Source organism: Helicoverpa armigera, chromosome 13 (genome assembly GCF_030705265.1).
Source record: "Helicoverpa armigera isolate CAAS_96S chromosome 13, ASM3070526v1, whole genome shotgun sequence".
Classification (NCBI taxonomy): Eukaryota; Metazoa; Arthropoda; class Insecta; order Lepidoptera; family Noctuidae; genus Helicoverpa; species Helicoverpa armigera.
Window position 1 is genome coordinate 10,336,627 of NC_087132.1, and position 22,067 is coordinate 10,358,693.

A 22,067-nucleotide genomic window follows, 5' to 3' on the forward strand; every position below is an offset into this window, starting at 1 on the left:
CATACTAAACCATGTCGTAAAACGTACAGAATTTGTCTCAAATACACTTCTTAGCACTATATTTGCTTTCGGGGTTTATAGGCTGTGTCTATTTGTAAAATAAGACTTCCGATTTCTTGATAACCACATAAATAAAGATTGATCGTAGCCCCATCAAATCACTTGCATTGATCGATACTAAATCACGAGTCAAAATAAACGATTCGTTTTATTCTTGTACCGCATCCGTCGAGCGCCAGTCTATAGGTTACTATCCGTAGAGTTCAACGTGCAAACGTTCGTTAAAGGTTGCTGAACTAGATACATTTCTTTGGGTAATTATGAGGTCTCCGAAATTGTTCGAAAGAGTTACCCCGGCCCTGGTACACAAATACCACCAGAAGAAATAAAGGTAGATGTTAGTCAGGTTAAAGTAAAAAATAATTAATTTCAAAGAAGCCTATTACAGCTCTTTTGTAACATCAAGCTAGTTGCACGGTCCCAAAGAGTGAGTCTTACGTAGAAACTCTATAGGCAGACACTCTTTTCATAAAAACAATAGTTTTCAAGCTATCCCTGAGAAAGTCATATTGTCAAATTGAAGTCAACACTCCTTCTTGCTTCAGCTAAATTAGCTATTTGATGCCTCATATGCGTAGTGTAGTGTACATACTTTTTTAAGAATTTAGAAAATCTTGTAGCACCAACTTCGGTTAAATAAAGCAAAATCACAAGGATAGGTACAAGTAGCTCAGAATTGCAAAGTTATTTGATACAAACTGTAATTTCTAGTTACCAAACACAACAGTCCACTTGCATCGTCACCCACACATACAGCATAACACATGTACTTACACACACAGATGCAATTGTAACAACAATAGAGTGACAGAACAACGCGTCGCGATGTGCGCTCGACCAATGTTTACGAATAATTAAAATAGTTCGGGATTGTTTGCACACCTAACATATAAATAATTTGTTTGTGTGCATTATATGGGGTACACAGAAGGCTCACTGCTTCTTAGTCATTAAAAAGTCAGTAACTGCAGAATTAGGAGCATGATTTCTTTGATGCATGCAAAGAGAAGATCGGCTTGTATTCTTTAGTCGTTCTCTCCAAAAGAATTTAGTATAGGAATAGAATGCGTATACTCAGGTGAATTCAATTATTGAGCAATGACCAAAAAATCCCTACAATATTTAAGCTTCTTGGACTGTCGTAATTTCTGCAATATTTTCAGTATTTTTCTTTTACTCCATTATCCAGTAGTGGCTTTCTAGACTAAACAAACGTGACGAGTAGTCTATCAGCCGAACATTAAACGTCACTAAATTCATTATTATTTCACTGCCACACTTGCGGGAATTGCTGCGACAGAAAACTTAAAGTAACATTTGAGTATTCCGGGGTATTTGTAAAGTGGAATTTCTGCAACTATATTTAGTGTTAACAGTGTGCAAAGCCGAATTAATGTCGTCGGCCGATATGCTGTTAATCATTCTAACGGGGTTAACATTGTTTGTGCTCTATCGCCGATGCATTGACACCCAACAATTCCATATGATTTTATACATAAATATGTTTATATTCATAGTTGTTGAAGATGATAGGTTTTTGTTTTAGATGCCTCAGGAGATTTGATGATGTATAATATCTTCTGTCAATCAACGGTTCTTCATTTGAGGTAGATTTGACTCAACATCTCCCGAACCTTTTCCCAGCTATGCTAGGGTTGGCTTCCAACATATTTGAGTTGGTTGAGAGAATTTGACTAAACTAGTAAAAGGTTATTCTGCTCCTACCTATCAAACTTTTTTCGAACAACGAAAAGGTGCCCTATGCTTGTGACATAAAAAATATCGGTAAAATTATCTACTTAGGTACCTATTATTTTTGGAACGCGGCCTTAGAGAACATATAATTTACACAAAATTCCTTACTTTGTTTGTGTCTCAATTTATTACTTTAATTAATTACTTAATTTAACTTTCTGAATATTAATATATTGTTTCTTTTGTCCAACAGATGCACCACCCTATTCAGATGAAGCCGGCTGACAGTGAAAACAGAAATGGTAAGTCATTTTGAACCTTAACGATAGGAACATACTTACAGTTCAATTTCATTTGCAGGTTAAATGAATCAAAACGTTTAAAATATTTTGCAAAATAATCGAATGAAAATCAGAGTCGAAATCTTAAATAATTTACACACTCACAATACCAGCCTTAACTCTGAAACTTAAAGAGAGTTAAAAAAACCTGCAAAATATGATATTACCAGTGTAAACCTTAACTTATAATATTTTATAATATAACGTTAGGAAACGACCTTCAAGCTAAGGTAATAGATTGTGCATGCATCCTATGTTTATGATAGATTAGGTGTTTAGACAAGGTCACTTCTAAGTCAGACATAAAACAAACATACATACCTACATACGAACAAACAATCCCACTAGAATCGTGCATTGTGCATTTTTTCCTGTTCATCAATTATTAACTTAGAGGCAAAAAAAGTATTGCTTCTTATTTATTATTTTTTAAGTTGACTTAACTAAACTAACATACGGTGAGTTGCAAACTGTAACGATAACCCAATGGGTGGCAATTTACGGCGATTTAACCAATGGGTGACAATTTCACGGTTGGGTATGGTCATCGTTACCTATAGTTTAATGGTGCAACTAATCCTAAGCTAACTTAATTATAATTTTAATTCACTTATTTTAAGAGTTAAAACTACAGAGACATGTTATGTAACATCATCATCATTCTGCCCTTAGCCCAATTTGATTTGAAGTCGACGCAGCATATTTTCTTCTTCCATACTCTTCTATCTTCTGTCATCTCACAAGTAACATTCTTTCTAGTCAGAGACATGTTTATTATGAGTAACAAATGTTTTATATCACTCTTGGCGACAAAAAAATCGGAGTGTTAACAATCCTAGACCTTCTATAACCGTCAAGTACATAGTGTTGACTTTGGTGTTTCGCTAAACATCGATAAGGCTAGTCTCAAGGACTGCATACGGAACGTATGACAAATTGATTCAACAGTTGCACACCTATTTGCGTTAGGGCTGGGTCACACTGCACGGTGATACGAAAGTTATCTTGTAATATTTTACATAACATATTTGTTTATATTTTGTGGGCAAACATTGGTGAATGTGGATCAATATACTCGTTATTTTTTTGTGATACAATATTCTAAACCTTTTCCATACACTCCTTTGATACTTAATACTCTTGATAATATTCAAAAAAACAACATTATTATTTTTCAATATAGGTATGAAGCTTATACTTTCCACTAGATACAATGGTTTTTTTTTTCTTATATATTTTGATTTATTCGAAAACAACAAACATATTTATACTATTTATTAAACTTAAAACATGATTGCTCAACTAAACAACGACAATATGCCAACATATATTTCACTGGAAGACAAACGCACTATAGAGTTACACACTGATATGTGTGAAAGAGACACGACACGTGCGTGCTCTGTCACCGCTTGTCCTCGTCACGTGATGTTACCACAGATTATACAGAAGATTGGTTTACCCGCAACGGTAAACTTGACAGCTTTTGGTAATAGTTTAGTAAAGGTAGATTTAGTAAACGTGGTACATAATTATTTTTAGGTATATACAAACTGGTATATATTTTGAAAAAAAAATGCAAAAAAAAACCTTGGCAAGGAGTAGGTACCAGATTTTAGATAAACTATCTCTTTGTTCACCCGCTCTTTCTAGCCACACCATTTCATTTCATAAGTATTTAAAATATTTAATCTAATTAAAATCAAACACACATCATGAAAAACATAGCAAACAACTTTAAAAACATAGCAAACAACTTTAAAAACATAGCAAAAAAGTTTTAAAACATAGCAAAAAAGTTATAAAAAATCTTAAATGTTTTAATAATCTACCGATGATGTATCTTCGCCTTAACAATTTTTACTGCACAGCAACATGTGAGTTCGATACATTGTGATATTACTTGCCTACATATTTATGCGTATTGCCTATCAATGTATATGCTTGTATGTTTATGTGTATAGCATTCTGTTTGACATTACTGACTGACTTGCGCATAAACAAATCGCTGATCGGTCTTTTATTAGGCACTGCGATACTTTTTATTCATTATTTCGTAGTCATATTCTCTTCTTGTCTATTGTAACTGTGACCAAAATATCGTCAAATAGTGGTGTCAGTTTTTTATTTCGAATAGACCTACAAAAGCTCTTTCGTGCAAGGTTGCAAGGTTCCAAAGAGTTGGCCTCATGAAGAAGAACCGGCAAGAAAGTCCATGGACACTCTTTTTAAAAGAAAATAAAATTATTTACAATCGTTTTCTATCTATTCCTGAGAACGTTATACAATCCAAGCTATAAATGTATTAATAAATTATCTAGACACACGGCAGTGTGTCCGCCAAGTTCGAGCAAAAAAGCGACACACCGGCCGTGGGTTATATTACACGAACCATTTCGGGCCAAATTCGACCCCCCTATAACTCAAAATCTATTTTGTTTACGCATATCAAATTTCTAGTATCTGTTGAGACCCCCTCACTTATCTAAAATACAAAATTTCATTAATATACCTATTGTAGGTCTTGAGATATTGACGTCAGAAAATCGCTATTTTTACTATACACTCACTGACTGACTCACTCACTCATCAAAAACCTAGACCACTTCCAATGGTCGTATTGACTTGAAATTTGGCATGAAGGTAGGTCTTTATGTCAAGGTAAAGGAAAAAATCGGAAAATGGCCAAGTGTGAGTCGGTTTCAAAATAATGAAGGTGTAAATTTATATCCCTAAGGAACTAAAACGAACTAAATTTATCTATATTTATATATCTTCGAATGGTCGTACCGATCTGAAATTCGTTACAAAGGTTTGAGTCAAAGTAAAGTAAAAATCTGAAAACGGTCAAGTGTGAGTCACTTTCGATAATAACGAATGTGTAACTATGATCCACGAACATAATGTATGATAACATGTCATGTCAGTCAGTTGGTAAATCTAGTCCATTTAATTATTCTAGATCACTTCTTTGTAAGAAGCATAGTGCATATTCAAAAATCTGAAAGATAGTATAAATGAGACATTTCCTTAACTAACTTAATCATAAAGAAAAAAAATAAACAACCTTACAAAAATAAATGAAATCCCACCCAAAACAAAAATGTGAAAGACTGCCAAGTTCGATGATATGGGAATGCTTCGCCTATCAAAGAAGTGAGATCTGAATAAGTACCAAGTTCCATACACATACCTCAGTTAAAAATAGTTACTTTTTAATGATGTTACTTGGCAAGTTTTAATAGAAAATTAAATACTTGATTCCTTGCGTTTAGTAGTTTTTTTAACAAGGTGTGTCAAAACTTGCCAAGTAACATTATTAAAAAGTAACTATTTTTAACTGAGGTATGTGTATGGAACTTGATACTTATTCAGATCTCACTTCTTTTATAGGCGAAGCATTCCCATATCATCGAACTTGGCAGTCTTTCACATTTTTGTTTTGGGTGGGATACATATTTAGTCTAGTCAAAATAGGTAATTTGTAGCTCTCCAGATTTTTCGCTTGTAATTACTATTTAAAAAGCATCAAATAAGCATATTTTGGTAATGTCAATATCTATGAAGGGACCCTAAATTTTACAATAAATAAAAATAAAGTGACATTCATACACTCTCATAAATTATAAAGGTCAAATATTCCACTAATAAAATCTACTCGGTATGGACAGCAACAAAATGTTTACAGCTTCATAAAAAACATCACACATAAATCTAAAGTCCAACAATAAATATCAAATAAAACGCGACTAAAACGAAATGAAGCGGATAGTATGAGAACAATAGATTGTAGTTTCTATTTATATAATCGTATCTACGAATAGATATGCGTGCTCTTCGTCATCATCTTCCTAGCCTTTTCCCAACTATGTCGGGGTCGCCTTTCAGTCTAACTGGATGCAGCTGAGTACCAGCGTTTTACAAGAACTGCGACTGCCTACTTATCTGACCGCATCAACCCAGTTACCCGATCAGTACCCAATGCCTACTGGTTGTCAGCGTTTCAGGCTTCTGACTACCCGTAACGACTGCCAAATATGTTCAAATGACAGTCGGCACCCACCAGTTTATTGTGCCTTCCGAAACGCGGAAGAACTCGTTAAGACAAGATAGTCACCCATTCACCGACCGACCGCGCCAAGCGTTGCTTAACTTTATGATCCATCTGACTTTGCCACGAGCGATAGATAGATCTCAGATAGATTTGCGTGCTATCCGTATTTAAATCGTGCGATCGAGATGCGCGCGCGCATCGATGCAGTTTCTTAACCGAATTGAGTAAATAAGGAAAAACTGAGTACAGCCTTGAATATTACTTACTTAGGTACTTATTGCGGCGCTAGGTTATTGTTGTTAAAGTCGAAGTGGCTTATTATTACTCTATTTAATAGAACTCATTATTTTATTAAATTATTATTCATTTTTAAATTATGACTGTCGTAACTTATAAATAAATAGAAGTTTAACATTGAATGCTTATAGTAATGCATTTTACTGTGTACAACAAATAAAATAGACCACGATAATTCTGTTTATTGCTACTTATAGACAAAACCATTCTATTCATAGACAATAGATAAAACAACGTATTGTAACATCTTACATTTTTGTAATCAAATTAAACATTATTGGGGTTATAAAACCCAACTGATGATTCAGATTTTATTGAACATATACTCTACCCTTTTCTAAGTATGAGTCAGAAAGCCTAATCTATACGTACACAAACAAACCTCCTTAGTCATATCTATGGGCACTTTAAAATACGGAACACGTATATCTTAAAGTAATGCGTGACAGTTTTTAAAGTTAGTAGTTACCTAATTCCATTACGGTAAAGGAAAACATCATCAGGAAACTTAGACATAAAAAGGCTGGAAAAGCCAATCTGCCTTGAGCAAGCGCGGTGATAAATGGCCATTCGTTTCTGTACATATAAACAATTACCTATAAGAATAATTGTTTTAATCTAATTCTAATAAGAAGAGTCCGTCTCCTAGAAATGTACCCTCAAATATTACTGCCACTCTGTCCTATGCTTGGTAACAGTCGAATCTCTCTATCTATTTATTGGTGATAAGCCCATTTAAATTGGGTCTCCTTTGGTTCATCTTTGGGTTTCCATCACCAAGGCAATAGGATATTCCTGTGTCATTTGTAGATAATCTCGCATACCTATGTCAATTTTTTTTTTGGCTTAATCTCCTCCACTAGGTTTCATTTTCATGGGTCGACAACAATCGCAGTCGCTCGTCTCTGCTTCCTTATGCCTCGGATACAAAACCAAACATTCTCATACTCTGAGTATTGTAGCGTCCACCGCATGGCGTGGAAGTGAACCTTTAATCGCGTGTGATTTGTTTTTCCGGCCCATTATGTAATCAGCTGATCGGTTGTATTCATAGTAAAACTATAAAACACGTATTTTTTCTCTAGTTTTGTTCTATTTTTAGTAAGGACTTTGTAGTTGTTTTGTATGTGAGCTTGTATAAATATAGAATTTGTATAACTGCTAATGGAGTTCTTTAGTTAATTGCTGTGTTTAAACCGGTTTAGTTTAATAGACGTAAGAATAGCTGCACAGTTGTCTATATTTCATCTACATAGTATGTGAAAGAAAAACTCTTCCTCCTGTATAGAAGTAGTAAGGCACTTTAGTACGTGAATGTTGGTTCATAGAAAACATCCAACATTCTATACTTTGTGTGCCCGTTGCCTTATATTTAGGCGTCTATTCTGCAATGGCTTGCAATCTATTTACCTACAATATGTGCTGACCACCTGACAAAATAAACTCAACTCTTATATAGCGTCGGAGCTGCATATAATTTGTATACGCTAATAATATATACAAAATTATTTTGAAATTATGGTTATTGTTGTATATTAATTTTATTGTAATCGTAATGTTTGGTATATTAGTATTTCAATTGGTTTTTCTTTGTATGAAAATGATTTGTGTAATGTATACCCTACGTAGATACCTAATATCGTTAATCGAATCGCTTAATTTAAATACTGATTTACTAATGGATTACATTACTGCATTTATGTACATTTCTGTCTTTGAACCGTATAACACCAAGGGCATTGACATCAATTTTCAGTGTTAACACTGTTGTCCCAATAAATCGCGCGATTATTATTCGCGTAGGTGTCTTTACGACTCTACAATGTTAACTTGGAACACAATAGATGCGATGCAATTGAAATCCGTATGACGCGCCAGGACGGAGCTCATTAGCCACCGAGGGACGAGGGGGGGGTCTAGGTGACACAACACCACGAGGAATGAGTGATCGTCCGTCAGAGCCGGCGCCCGCGCACCTCCGATAGTGTTCGCGTTTAGTTGTGTGTCGGCCGCGGTTGAATGCAGACGTGAGCGCGGCATGTGATGTGAATGTGTTGTGTAGTGCTAAGGATGCGCGGCGAGGCGGGCGGCGCACGCGGCAAGGCGGGGGCTCGGACCAGCGGCACCAACTATCCGCCCATCAGCGCCGCCTACTGGCTACCGCCGTCGAACCCAACCCCCTACCACGTACCAGGTTCGGTGCTTACCCCCCATTCATTACGTACACGTGCATTGTAGTGTTGTTAGCCTGTTGTCGGCCAAGTCATATGCCTTTATGCTCCGTTGGACCATCCTTGACACAAAGTGTATGAATGACTGACGCTGCTATCTTACCCACTGAAGTTTTTGTACGTCGTCTGCAATTTTTTTCCTCTTTTGAAACGGAAAGCGTGTCTGGCATTGACCGATATGCCGCCTGAAAAACAATACGTCTCCGCTGACGCAAGATATTATAACTCCGTGGAAATTAAGTGACATTTGTATTTTTTAATTTTCTTTATTTTCGTCTCGTTCCGAGAAAATTGGAATGGACGGTTAATAATTAGTTTTGTTTAACATTTGAAACTCTTTTCTTGTTGTAATTTAATTTTAATTAAAATTAATGTTTTTGGAAATTGTAATGACTCCTCGTTATCGCGTTTCTGGTTTTCGTTTAGTGTTTAGTTAAATATTTGAGTTGAGTGCTTGAAATATTTGAAATTGATTGGGAATTCCGTAATACGTAATCGGCTTGTTAATTACCTCTAGTGGGAAACTATAACAATACCTGTGTCGCAACACTATTTACGATATTGGCGCGAACTGAAGAACAATCTTTTAGCGAAGTTTTGCACAAATTCTCGGAATACTGTTCGTTTGTATGGAATACTAATCGAACGTCTCAAGGCCTATCTTTGGAATTAATCTCTAGATATTATCGAAATAAAACAAAGCATTTTACGGTTTACTACACTTCTTACTTCTAATGTTCTACATAATGAATTATTGTTAAACAATAACTTTAGCAATAATGTAGACTTTCCTTGTCTCTAATGTATGTCAGTCGTGCCTTTGAGCGTTCTTGTAGATTATAATATAATGCAATGGAATATTCATGCATTTGATGTTACACCTGTTATAGAACATTTACCTACATTACCTATGTAAGAGATCAGATTTACGGCTGTAATAAAATCAGTCATGAGATTTTCCAACCTGGGAATCGAACCTGGGAAATATTTCATGCACCTTACCTGAAAGATACTAGGTACCTACCAACTAGAACTTTCCAATTGGTGCACTTAATAAAGCATCTCTTTCTATGTATCGATCTCTTATCTTTTATATAATTACAGTCATTAACTCAGTGACGCAATCCATCAAATAAAATACGCATTAATACCTTCAAATAAATGACAATTAGTCAAGTAAGTACTCATACGTAAGACAACATTAAATATCTCATTAGAATTCAAAGACTCTAGGAATCTAATTAAGATCTGATTAAGCACTTTGATATGTCTGTAGACATTAATGATGAATAATACTGTTTATTTATATACGTTATTATAATATCTACATGAGTAACTTCTGTAGTACCTACTATTAATAGTTAGGTATTTTATCTAAAGGAAAATTCAGCTCTATCCTTAACTAAATGTTTGGCATGCACGGTAAAAGCTAATCTAGTAACGAACTTGAAGTATAGGTAATCCACTCTACTATATAATGCTTTATTTTTGGACTAAAATACCTAATTCCGAATTATTTGACAAGATAAATAAAATTCTATAAAGTAAAATTCCTGAAAAGTCGACTCTTTAGTGATCCCTAATTTCAGCTACATAGGTATTCGTACATCATAGAAAGCTACATAAATGACATTAACCATAAGAAGTTTTACAGTAAAGTGAACTCTAAAATAATAGCAAATTTAATAATAGCAAAACCAATAATATCGTCTTCAATCCAAAAATTTGCTACTTTATACTACTATACTAATATCGTCTATGTAGTTGAATCGCGTAACATTAGTCTAAACTAAACGCAACACAAATCACACATTAGCACTATTGTTAACCAAAGCTGGGCCGCTGAAATAAACATGTTTTGTTTCCTTTTGCATTATCCTCGTAGGAACATCAGTTGAGCGACGGCCATTAATTACTCGCTGTCAAATGTAACGGTTATATTTAACTCTAATGTTGCCAACTGTTCCAAAACTTTTCCCCTTAAAATAATTGTCAAATCCTAAATTTTCACCATCGCCATGTATTCAAAAGTGTACTTTTCTCAGTTTAGTTGATACTCGTAACTTTTTTCCATAAATACCAGAGGTAGTCTTTTTTACGGATAATGATGGGAAAATTAAATACCCCAAAACTACCTAATATGGTGGTTTAAGGCAGTTATAAGATGGTTTTGGAGCGCCTCCTTTACCCTAAATTCGGGTAGACTATCCCAGTTGGCATCACTATTGAACTCTCAGTTCAGAAGTGTGGGTGATTGAGATGCAGTTGATAGATCTGTGAGCTGTATCAACGATGACAGAGAGCGTAGTGCATGAAATGTCATTAACATGTATTTTGATCACGTCTAGACTGCAGCGTAATCTTTGTATATCTATGGATAATTCTAGGAATTTTGGAGGATGAAATTAGGGCAGACTGTGATTAATATAGGCGTATAAGTCTATCATGTTCAGTCTGCAATTAGCTCACCTGCAGGAAAAATTGGATGTAGGTATGTTATTGGATTGTTTCCTCAATAAGTTTTCCTTCTTCTAATGATAAGAGAAAAGGTGAAGGTTACTGTGGAGTGGAGTTGCTTGTCATAGTGTAATTAGCTGTCAAATTGTCACAGACCATGGACACAGACAATAGACATACCATAGGAAAGTTACATAGTTCATCAATGATCAAATTTCATAGTAAAGAAATATAGTATAGTAAAATGTCTCAAAATTGGACATTGAAAATCAATCTACAGATGTTAGGACGTATTACTCACCCGAAACAATAGTCTAGCAACTACTCAATTTATACATTCCTAGACACACTATCATCAATACTAAACAGACCTTCGAATTTATAATTGGATTCAAACAATTCACAAAGTCTGGAAGACCAAAATTCAATTACTTATTCTGATCAGAAATGCTTCGTTGATTGAACAGGTCAAACGTAATACGATGAGTTTGGTCGTGTTTTATTGAATTCTTTCGTCAAATCGCTTCGCGGGTGAATGAAAGAGTGAGTGATTGAACGACGAATGAGTGAGTAGAGGATTAGGTTTTCATTGTTGAACGCATGAAATGTTCTTTTTGGTGGCAGGGGTGGGCTAAATTGTGAAGGTAGAAAAATTGACAAGCTCAATCAATATTGGATTATAACTTATTTGATCAACTCGATAGTAAATATTCTCATAGAAGATATCAATCAGGTTTCCCTATATAAAAAGCCACTCGCATCCTAGATTCAAAGTGTATATGAGTATAAATAAATTACTAGCTTCCTCTAGTGGTGTCACACGCGTACCGTGGGAACTCATCCACCGGATTTAGAGGAGTTTATAACCAACACCAATAAATGACCTGTCTATCCAAAGACTATCCCATACAATGTCACAAAAAATAATTATTTAGGTACCTTTAAACCTTAACGCTGCTGAATATCCTTTCTTTATTCCCTAGAAACAAAAATATAACTTCAGTCCCAACGAAAATGTTTTCTCCTCGCAAACTCCGAACAACAGTTGAATATCGATAATTAATTTGAATTGCTAATTGATCTTTCAACTGTGACGTCACTTGCATTATTTGGCATGCAGTCTTCGCTCGTTCCGAATCGACGGCGATCCGTAATCAATGAATTCGATTACACAATCGTTACATTATATGTACCTACAGAAATACTTTATATGTACTTACCTACTAAAATATGTAGTTGCTTTTCAGTACTGTGTACGTTGCAATGTTAGTACATAATATAGGTTTGTAATATGAGTAGCCAAGAATTTTTTAGTCGACATCAATTTACTAACCTTTGACAAGCAATATTGTGGTTGGCGAATCTGATTGTTTTATTACTTAGTTCTATTTTAATTTAACTTTTGAATCTTAATCTGCTGTCTATCTGAGCTTGATAAACGTGCAGTTACCATAGCTTAGGCACCATGCATTCCAAGCTACACAAGACCACATAGGCTAAAATTCTGATGGATAGACGATATCCACACCACGTGTTATCTCATGGTCAAATTGTATTAGCTGGTACTATTGATCATGAAGGCAGGTAAACCGCTGATCTAGATTGTCAAAGAAGGAAGTCCATTGCCCTATATTGAAACAATGAAACCCTAGTTACTACAACATATCAATCACAATGACATCTTGCTCACCAAAAGATGAGCATCAGCCGCCAACAGCACACTTCCAAAACAATGACGGGTGCATCAACATTGGATAAATAAACTTTGTATGACAATCGCATTCCATCGCTGCATGTTTGTATGAAAGCCGTCTGTCGCACTAAATAAATAAACAATGGACAGCGAAAGAATCTTTGCGACTGTGTAAACATTGTGACTTGTAATGATTGAAGTATTTTATTGATACTAGGTTAGTCATGCTAGTGTGTCAATATGAGGACTAATTTTCAACACTAATAAAGAAGAATCATTTTTTGTTTGTACCCTAAAAACTCCAAAACTATTAAAAATTCTTTTCACTATTGGGAAGCTAGACTAGCTTCGAGTAACATAGGCTATATTTTGTCCGGATACGGGAAGGAGTTCCTCTGGGACGCGAAACTCGCGGACTCTGGAAAAAATTGAGAAATAATTACAGCCATTTTTCATACGAAACAATTATCCGTATTAAATTGTTTTACTGTAGAATAAATTGTGTTAAATAAAATTGTTTACAATATCCGACTAATAGTTTCAGTAAATGATATTATAATCGGAACTTCAATATAAAACAAATAAAATATTTAATTAATGACTTCCCATGTAGCGGTTGATACAAAATGTTAATGTTAATACATTATATAGGTACGTTAATTAACGTAGTCATTATTTCGGACCGCATTGAAAGTAATGTAGGCTTGGGTATGTAACACCGGTAATTCGCTAATTGAGTAATGGACGTAACTGCTAATTAATTATAAATGTATTATTCTGTTTTATAGTAGGTATTTTAAATAAATGTATTTGCTTTTTATTGTAAATTAAATTGAACGCTAATTTCATTAATTTAATAGTTGAACCTTTTATAAATACCTACTATTGCGAATGGTTCTCTCCAGTGACCCTGACCTACGACACAAATCGTAGGTCATGGATTTCGATATGAGGCTTTATGAGCTTTTATGAGGCTTTGAAATTATTATCACTCTTGATTAAATATTCATAAATGCTTAAATAATTTAAGATGACATATACCCCTGCCAAGAAAGCTTAGACAAAATATTTTCGATTTTAAGACATTTCTTAGCGTTCTCTGTACGACAAATCTGTCAATTTACATTGCGAATTTTTTGAGCCAACTTTACAACTTTACAGACAACCATTGTAATATTAATTTTTGAAAGATCATATCGAGGCTTTATGAGCTTAATGATCCTCCAATACTGGTAATAGAACATTGCAGCAACCGTTAGGCAAACGGTCACTGCAGTCCTAAACAACTAAGAACGCGCCAAAAAACATAATGTCCTAACCAATTTGTAGGCAACTCCCAAACGTGAACTATACAAGGGAACAGAGGCAGTTTCCATTGTTAGGCGATAAATTAGAAATCTCGCCGAGCTCTGGAATCGTTACAATTAGTCCTCGCTTCTAGTTTAGCAGTCATGGCACAGATTAAAGAGAATAGATGCATCACAGAGCGCTACCGATTAAATACGACTGGTTAGGGCTGGCTGTTAGAGAGAATTTTTGACAGCTTTTATTAAATTATTTTTTGGCTATCGAGAGGCATTTTTGGGAATTGAGTTTGCTTGGTTTTATAGTCTATGTTTAGTTATATGTATATGTATATTTAGTATTATAAAAAACATAGCTTAAAAATATTAAAAAATACTTTGACGTCTTCAGTTTTTCCGATAATTATCGTTTGTAAATCTGCCAGCTCTTTCGTGTACGCACGGTTATTTTGACACTTTAACTAGCTTCTTCACCCGCATCCCGGATGGTGACAAAAACTATCCTATATCCTTCTCCGGTCTAATCTATCTCCCCTCTAATTTTCAGCTTAAACGGTTCTTGAGCTATAAAATGTGTAACTAACACGACATTCTTTTATAAATAGATACTTACTCTAATTGCAAAAACGAACTTAATAGCAATATAATAATACTTCGTTGTTTATTCGTATGTTGAAGGGTTTTTCATTCAGCACTCATTTGTTTTGTTAACCATTACACGTTAACTGCCTATAAACGGCTCATGAACATAGCTTTCAGTGAACGGCGTCATAACCGCATTTTAAGTGCTTTAGTAGGTCATTAGTCATTAATGTTTTCATAGCGATTGTGGTGTAATAATATACCTACGTGGCATAAGTACATTATATCGTGTAATGACACATCGTCGCTTAACAAGCTGTACCGTTATATCTATTTGAAAAACTTATTTTAATTTATTGGTATTCATATAGGCTTGTCAATATTATGTAATTATATGAGAACTTTTTATTTTTATACTAAATAAATTGATAAAAAATAAATATCGACAGTGAACATTGACAACCCTAATCCCAAACATTCCGCCGGCTAACGCGACACATCGCACCAATTCGACGTTTTACCGTGGTTAAGCTGTTACATTTACACGGCTCGCTTAGTACGCACGATACAGTCGCGTGTCGCTTCACAGCCGTCAATGTATGCGAAACTTAAACATGTTGTACTAACACGAAGAATCGATCGCGATACGATGTTGGCATTCGGAATTATTACCCGAAGCTTTACAACGAATTCGGGGATTAACGTGCGAAAAATGCAATTTTTGTTGAATGCTAAACGATTTGGGTTTTAATCACCTTTTTTAATGGAGTGGTGAAGTCCAATTGTGCGAGTTACGGGAATGTTGAACTGTTGGTGATGGTGAACTATGTGAAATAACTGCTTGATTTTAATTGTTTAATGTAATTTGTATTACTTTAATATTATCAATTTTGGGTCAAATGCTCTTCGATAGAGGGGATTGAGTTTTTTGCATCCAAAATTTTCCAACTTTTTGTCACTGGCTTGCCTTCAATGATTGCTGTTAATTTAAAACTACATGTTTTTTAAATATAAGGGCAATCCAGAAAATCTGCATCATATTCTTTGTATTGGATAACTACATACCAATCATAATACTCATGATGTTATTTATAAATTAAAAGCTACCTATTCTTAAGTTCATCATTCTTCTTAAATTCGATGACTCCAAAAGTGACTAATCGATGTATTTCCGACTTTACATCAACGTGGTCAAGGTAGACAGTTATTTCTCAGTGGCATCGTATTGCACTTCACTAGAATTGAAGTAACTTAATTTTTGTTATTGATACTTTCTTTCATCACTATAAAGTTAATAGTAAAACACATCTTAAACTTTTCAACAACGGTCTTACTAGCATATAGGTTTTTAAAGTGCTCTATAAGAATATTCTACAGAACGCTTACATTAGCTATAGATTGTTCATAAGAGTTAGCGTCTTAGCATAAAATAATTAAGTAATTGATTTGAATAAAGAGAATATTGGGTGGGTTTTAATGGGTAATAAGACTCCTGACCCTTCCATTTAAGAGGATAGACTCAATGATGATTTCCCAACTCCCAAAAAAACCCAAAACCTACAACAGGTCAAAATGGTGAATAATTTTATTTTCGTATTTTCCCAAGTCACTTATCAACAGGAATCTATAGGGTGGTCTATACGACACAAAAACTTAACGCGTTAGTCACAAGCCATGTTTGAACAATGGATCCATGTCGCAACGTTTGTTTTAGTGCTTGTGTGTGTGTGTGTGTGTGTGTGTGAACATTATCAGTACCTGCATATGCATACACTTGACGGTTAAATTATTATACCTCATTGTACTTACCGCTTGTCGTTGTTGTGTAGCAAGTCGTGGTGGCCTAGTGGGTAAAGGACCAACCTCAAGTATGAGGGCGCGGGTTCGATCCCAGGTCAGGCAAGTACCAATGCAACTTTTCTAAGTTTGTATGTACTTTCTAAGTATATCTTAGACACCATTGGCTGTGTTTCGGATGGCACGTTAAACTGTAGGTCCCGGCTGTCATTGAACATCCTTGGCAGTCGTAACGGGTAGTCAGAAGCCAGTAAGTCTGACACCAGTCTAACCAAGGGGTATCGGGTTGCCCGGGTAACTGGGTGGAGGAGGTCAGATAGGCAGTCGCTTCTTGTAAAGCACTGGTACTCAGCTGAATCCGGTTAGACTGGAAGCCGACCCCAACATGATTGGGAAAAGGCTCGGAGGATGATGATTGTACTTACCGCTTGTAGACTCACGTTGGTGGTTTTTGTGTATGACGGTTTTTTTGGTGGTGTCCTAGAAAAAGTTTTTGCAATTTTGAGTCATGCAGAACGAGAAAATATACATAGAATGCAGCAGGAGAATTTTTAAATAGATATCCTACTGGCCATAGAAAAAATAAGATAACTACTCTTCATAAAACCTAGACTTTAGAATTGTCCTCAAAACTGCAAAAACGCAAATTGCAGACACAGACATTGAGGACAAAAGTCATCATATTATAATAACAATATTACGACCATTACATCAATCAGTACCTTCGCACACCTTAAAATAGAATCACATAACACTTATATCAAGTGTCTTGGAGCGTCATCAAAAAAAAAACAGTATGCAAACAGAATGGCCATTGTAATCGTAACTTAAAGCAGACGACACGTTTGCGTAACGACAGACGACACTTGAACAAACATGGAGTAGCTTTCTGATAATGTTGGGTGAGCTGTGCATATTTAATTTGAAAATAATGTAATGAAGGTACTTGAAATTGGTGTGGGTTTTGAGTTTGAATTAAAACGTTTGCTAGAAAAATTACAAGTTCTTCTTCATCTTCTTTGTGCACTGTTCTCAAGTTATTCCATTTGTTATTTCCATTCCTTTCGTTAGCCGTTATTCTAAAATCCAAACACATCTTTCTAATTCATGACCTATTTTAAGCAGTCAATCCATCTTTTTTTGTCTACCTCTGTCTCTCTGCCCATCAACATTCATACCCAACACACTCTTCATAGCATGCGTTACAAAGCCCCGGTTAAAACCCTAAAATCTTAACTATCGCCTATAAAACTCGTTTAGGCTAGTAATCCGTTAAACGTCATGCTCATAACGAGCCGTACGCAACACTTGTTCAAACATGCGCCTGCGACGCCCACTGATAACGATCACTAGATTACCGACATTACCGAGAAACAAGGCGATGTGTGAACAACGGGATTACGGAGGCTCCGTGACAGTTTTTTAGATGACTTTCTAGTGAAATTTTAATGGGATTTAGAAAAAACTATAAGTTTGGAAGAAAGTTGATGTGTCATCGAGGTATATCCATTATTAACTGTGGATGGGCCTCGCTGGGGAAATTGCTGGCTTTACTGCAAACTCCGTTGAAGTCCCCGTTGAAACCCCGTGACCCTCAATGTAGGTGAAAAAGGCAAACTTACCCGGGAGACAGGGAAGTGGACAGGAAGGCGTCTGCCGACGACGGGGCGCTCGAATGCCGGCCGGCCAGCGGGACACTTTCTCTGCACTTGCTTTGTATTGTCCTTTTCACGAGTCCGGGTTGTCGAGGCACTAACGAACAGCACTTCTAGCGAGGCTTTTATGAGTTTTTCTTATTTTTATCGCGCGACGAACCGCGGGCGATACCAATTTTTTGACTTTTCCAAAGAGAAGTGTAAAACAAAAGCGAAACCCGTCATGGCAGGAAAAATTAAAAATAAAGAAATGAGGAAACGACCAAGAAGTCTGAACATTTCCCCCCACTTGAAAGCCACATGGGTTTCACGGATAAGTCGAACGCAACGGAAGCTATGCTCGAAAGATATATGTATGTTAAACTAAAACTTAACTTCTAAGAATGAGCAATACGATATAAATTACTGAGATCGATATTGCTCGAATTATATCTAACATAAATTAATGAATTGGTAAAAGGCAGACCCTGACGATAGGTCGTCGAAGCGTCTTGCCATTAGCAGCTCGGAGAGTAACAACTCTAACAATATTATCGGCACCTGGGTGCACTTGTTCTATATGAGCCGATCTCCAGAGCAAAGGTGGAAGATTTGGTTCGTTGACGATGACTAAATCGTTAACTTTTAAATTAGGCGCGATTTGAAACCATTTGTTCTTTTGTTGAAGTGTGTGAGGATAATCACGTTGCCAAACTCGCCAAAAGACGATTTGAAGACAAGCTAAGCCATTGTATACTATAGCAGATTTATTTTTATAAAGTTCATTAACGAACTCTTTGAGACATTTATTCGCGCCTAAGAAATTTTTACGACAAGCGGTTAGAACATAATAACACATATCGCGACGAGAAGCAAATCCGATTATCCAGAAGTTATGTTGAATCAACGATCGCGATGTTCTAGGACCGCAGTGAAGATACTTTAAATGAAAATGTTTAACTATCATTGGAGACAGTGGACTTAGTTTAGGTAAAAGCAGAGGGTGTAACGTAGAGGTGAGTAAGTTAGCCTCATCCATGCGTCCCCCCACTCGCAACAAACCATCCTCATTTATAAACGGTGAAAAGTTTTGAATAGATTTGTAACCTTGTTGCTTATCAAGCACTGGATTAAATTCCGTTGTCATATATTGACTTTGGGTATACTGAACCAGAGTTCTCAATAACTTATTAAGTTCAGCGCTAGAACGAGGAGAAGTGTCCCAATTTTGTTTGGGACGTTTAAAATTAGAAATAATGCGAAAACACCAGGCTAAAGTTCCTTGATGTTTCATAAAATTGGAATGTCTAGAAATTAAAGTTGTATTTACATCTTGAACTTGGCGAGAATGTAAATTTTCTGTGATAACGATTTCACGATTAGCTACATGCATTTTTAGTAAATGAGGATTAGTATTAATCCAAGAAAGCGTACTACTGCTATAAGAATGAGCACGATTACTTTGAATAGGAGTTTTATCCTTTAACAGATTATACATGTGAGATAGCACACGCGCTAGAAGCAGAGCATTGCTTAGCTCGAGCCTATTCACTGTAGGAGCCACTCTAGACTTTCCTATAAATAGATGCGTTACAGTAGAATTCGTACATGTAACAGCGCATAAATACACGTAGCATTCATATTCTTTTAACGAACCGTCGCAAAATCCTACTAAGTAGATATCAATAAGATCCGGAGGTATGACTAGCCGCGGTAAGATTACACTTTTCAAACTTAATAAATTCGCGGCAGGCGAATGCCATTGTTTGGCTAAATATTGAGAAATAGCATCATCCCAAGATAAATAAGGCAAACTCGTTACTTCATAAGCAACTATGTTGAGCTCATATTCTACGAGAGCTTCGGTAGGACTGTCTCGCCATAAAGTATACTGATAGCACTTTTGTGCAGGCCTGAACTGAATCTGCCTGTAAATGGTACAAACAGGAGAAACTTCAGCAGGAAGAACAATTTTATAAAAGCCAAACTTTGTAACTAAATCGACTATATCGATTTCAAGTTTAGGTCCTGTATGAACAATATTGTTCAACGTGTAATTATTCGTAGTCTGACTACTGACGTCGAAGACTACACGCAGTCGTGTCGTAGTACTTTCTGGACGCACGACGCAGTCATACGGAATAAGATACTGAGCAGTAGACAAAGAATCAATAGGCTCTATATGTCCCAAGTCTTTGTACTGCTCCATGGAATCCTGATATTCCGTTTTAAACTCAGGTCGAGTACATAAACGTTTCTCTAGGTTGAGAAATCGCTTTAAAGCGTGGCGAGAAGAATCGCCAAGGGAAGGGGCATTATCCTTTAACATCAAAGGAACTACATACCTACCCTCCGGAGTACGATATGTACCGGATTTGTATATTTGTTCACAAACTTCGTCCTCAGGACCGGAAATTTTACATTTCGGCGGCTCCTCAGACTCCCAAAAACGTTGAACGATATCGTCGAGCGCACTGGAAGACGCGACGAGTGACGTAACGGATTGATCTGGGGTACGAGTTGACGTGTTATGAAGAAACTGACCTGTTATCACCCAGCCGAATACACTCGATAACGCGCAGGGTAACCCGGGACCGGGAGTGTAACGAGAGCCAGTATAAATCTGGTCAAAACACTCAACACCTAATAGTAGATCGATCGGACCCGATTTATGAAAATCGCGGTCGGCGAGATCTAAATGCGCAAAATGGTCCTTGACGTACATCGGAAGCGATAACGAAGGCAGCATTCCCGCAATCTTTGGTAAAACTACTAAAGAAATCTGGAACTGTGGTGACTCACTCAACCGAGGTATTATCGAACCAACAGTGTGACCTTTGATATTAACGGAATTTTGACCAAGCCCAGACACGGTTAAGTTGCATTTCTTAACTCGCAAACCTAATCTACGTGCGCACTCGTTTGTGATAAATGAATCCATCGACCCGCTATCAATGAGCGCACGAGCATACTGCATAGAACCATCTGAATGACGCAATTGCACTACAGCAGTACCTAATATCTTCGTACCCTTAAAAGGGTCAGCTGACTTAGAGGCGCAGGTAAGCGTAGTGCTTGAACCCGCTTCGTCAGTCACGTTGGAATCACCCGAATGTGTTACTGAATTTTGACGTTCGATATGCAACAGCGTATTATGGTTTTGGTTACAAATGTAGCAAGACAACTTCGATTTGCAATTATCATTATCGTGACCAGGACGCAAACAGTTGGTACACAAATGCAAACCTTTAACTAATGTTCTGCGTTGATCAACCGACATCGAATGCATCTTTCCGCATCGGTAAACAGTATGATTTTCATTACAACAAATGCATATTATTTTGTCTGACTTGGTATTATTCGAGGTAGGTTTCTTAATATTCGACGAAATCAATGACGTTCGACCATGATTTTCGGCTTTGTTAGTCCGAACGTTAGATTTATTAATGTTAGAAGAGCAAGCTAACGCGGGTGGCTGACTTACTTCCAGAACTTTTATATAATTTTGTAAATACGCCAGAAGGTTATTGAACGTGGGAAGTTCGTCCTTATTATCTAACTCGAACCTTCGCCTAGTGTCAAAGTCAAGAGGTCGAGACGCAATGTAAAATAAAATAAATTCACTTAAATCATTAATATTTAGAGCACGAAGTGCATTGACACTTTCATACAGTGTATTGGTTAATTCGGATAGATTCGATAACGATGGTTTTTGAATTGGGGATAATTTAAATAATTTCTCCAAATAAGTTGTCGCGAGAATGCGCTTGCTGTCGAACCTATCGATGAGCGCGTTATATACGACAGCGTAATTCGCTGATGTAATAGGAACGCCTTTCGTGAGCGACAACGCACTGCCGGACAAACATGGAATTAGATAATGAAATTTTTCTATATCGGATAACGAGGCGTTATTATGCAC

General features: G+C 36.2%; 1 protein-coding gene across 16 annotated transcripts in view; it reads left to right on the forward strand.

Moving 5' to 3' along the window:
- Nucleotides 1-22,067, forward strand: part of LOC110373336 (CUGBP Elav-like family member 1) — a 376,248-nt gene that overhangs the window by 281,581 nt on the left and 72,600 nt on the right. For all 16 annotated transcript variants that reach the window (XM_021330583.3, XM_021330594.3, XM_049840472.2 and 13 more), the window contains one exon: nt 2,009-2,057. In XM_021330583.3, coding sequence (XP_021186258.1) covers nt 2,009-2,057 — 49 coding nt within the window. The remainder of the gene's footprint in view (nt 1-2,008; nt 2,058-22,067) is intronic.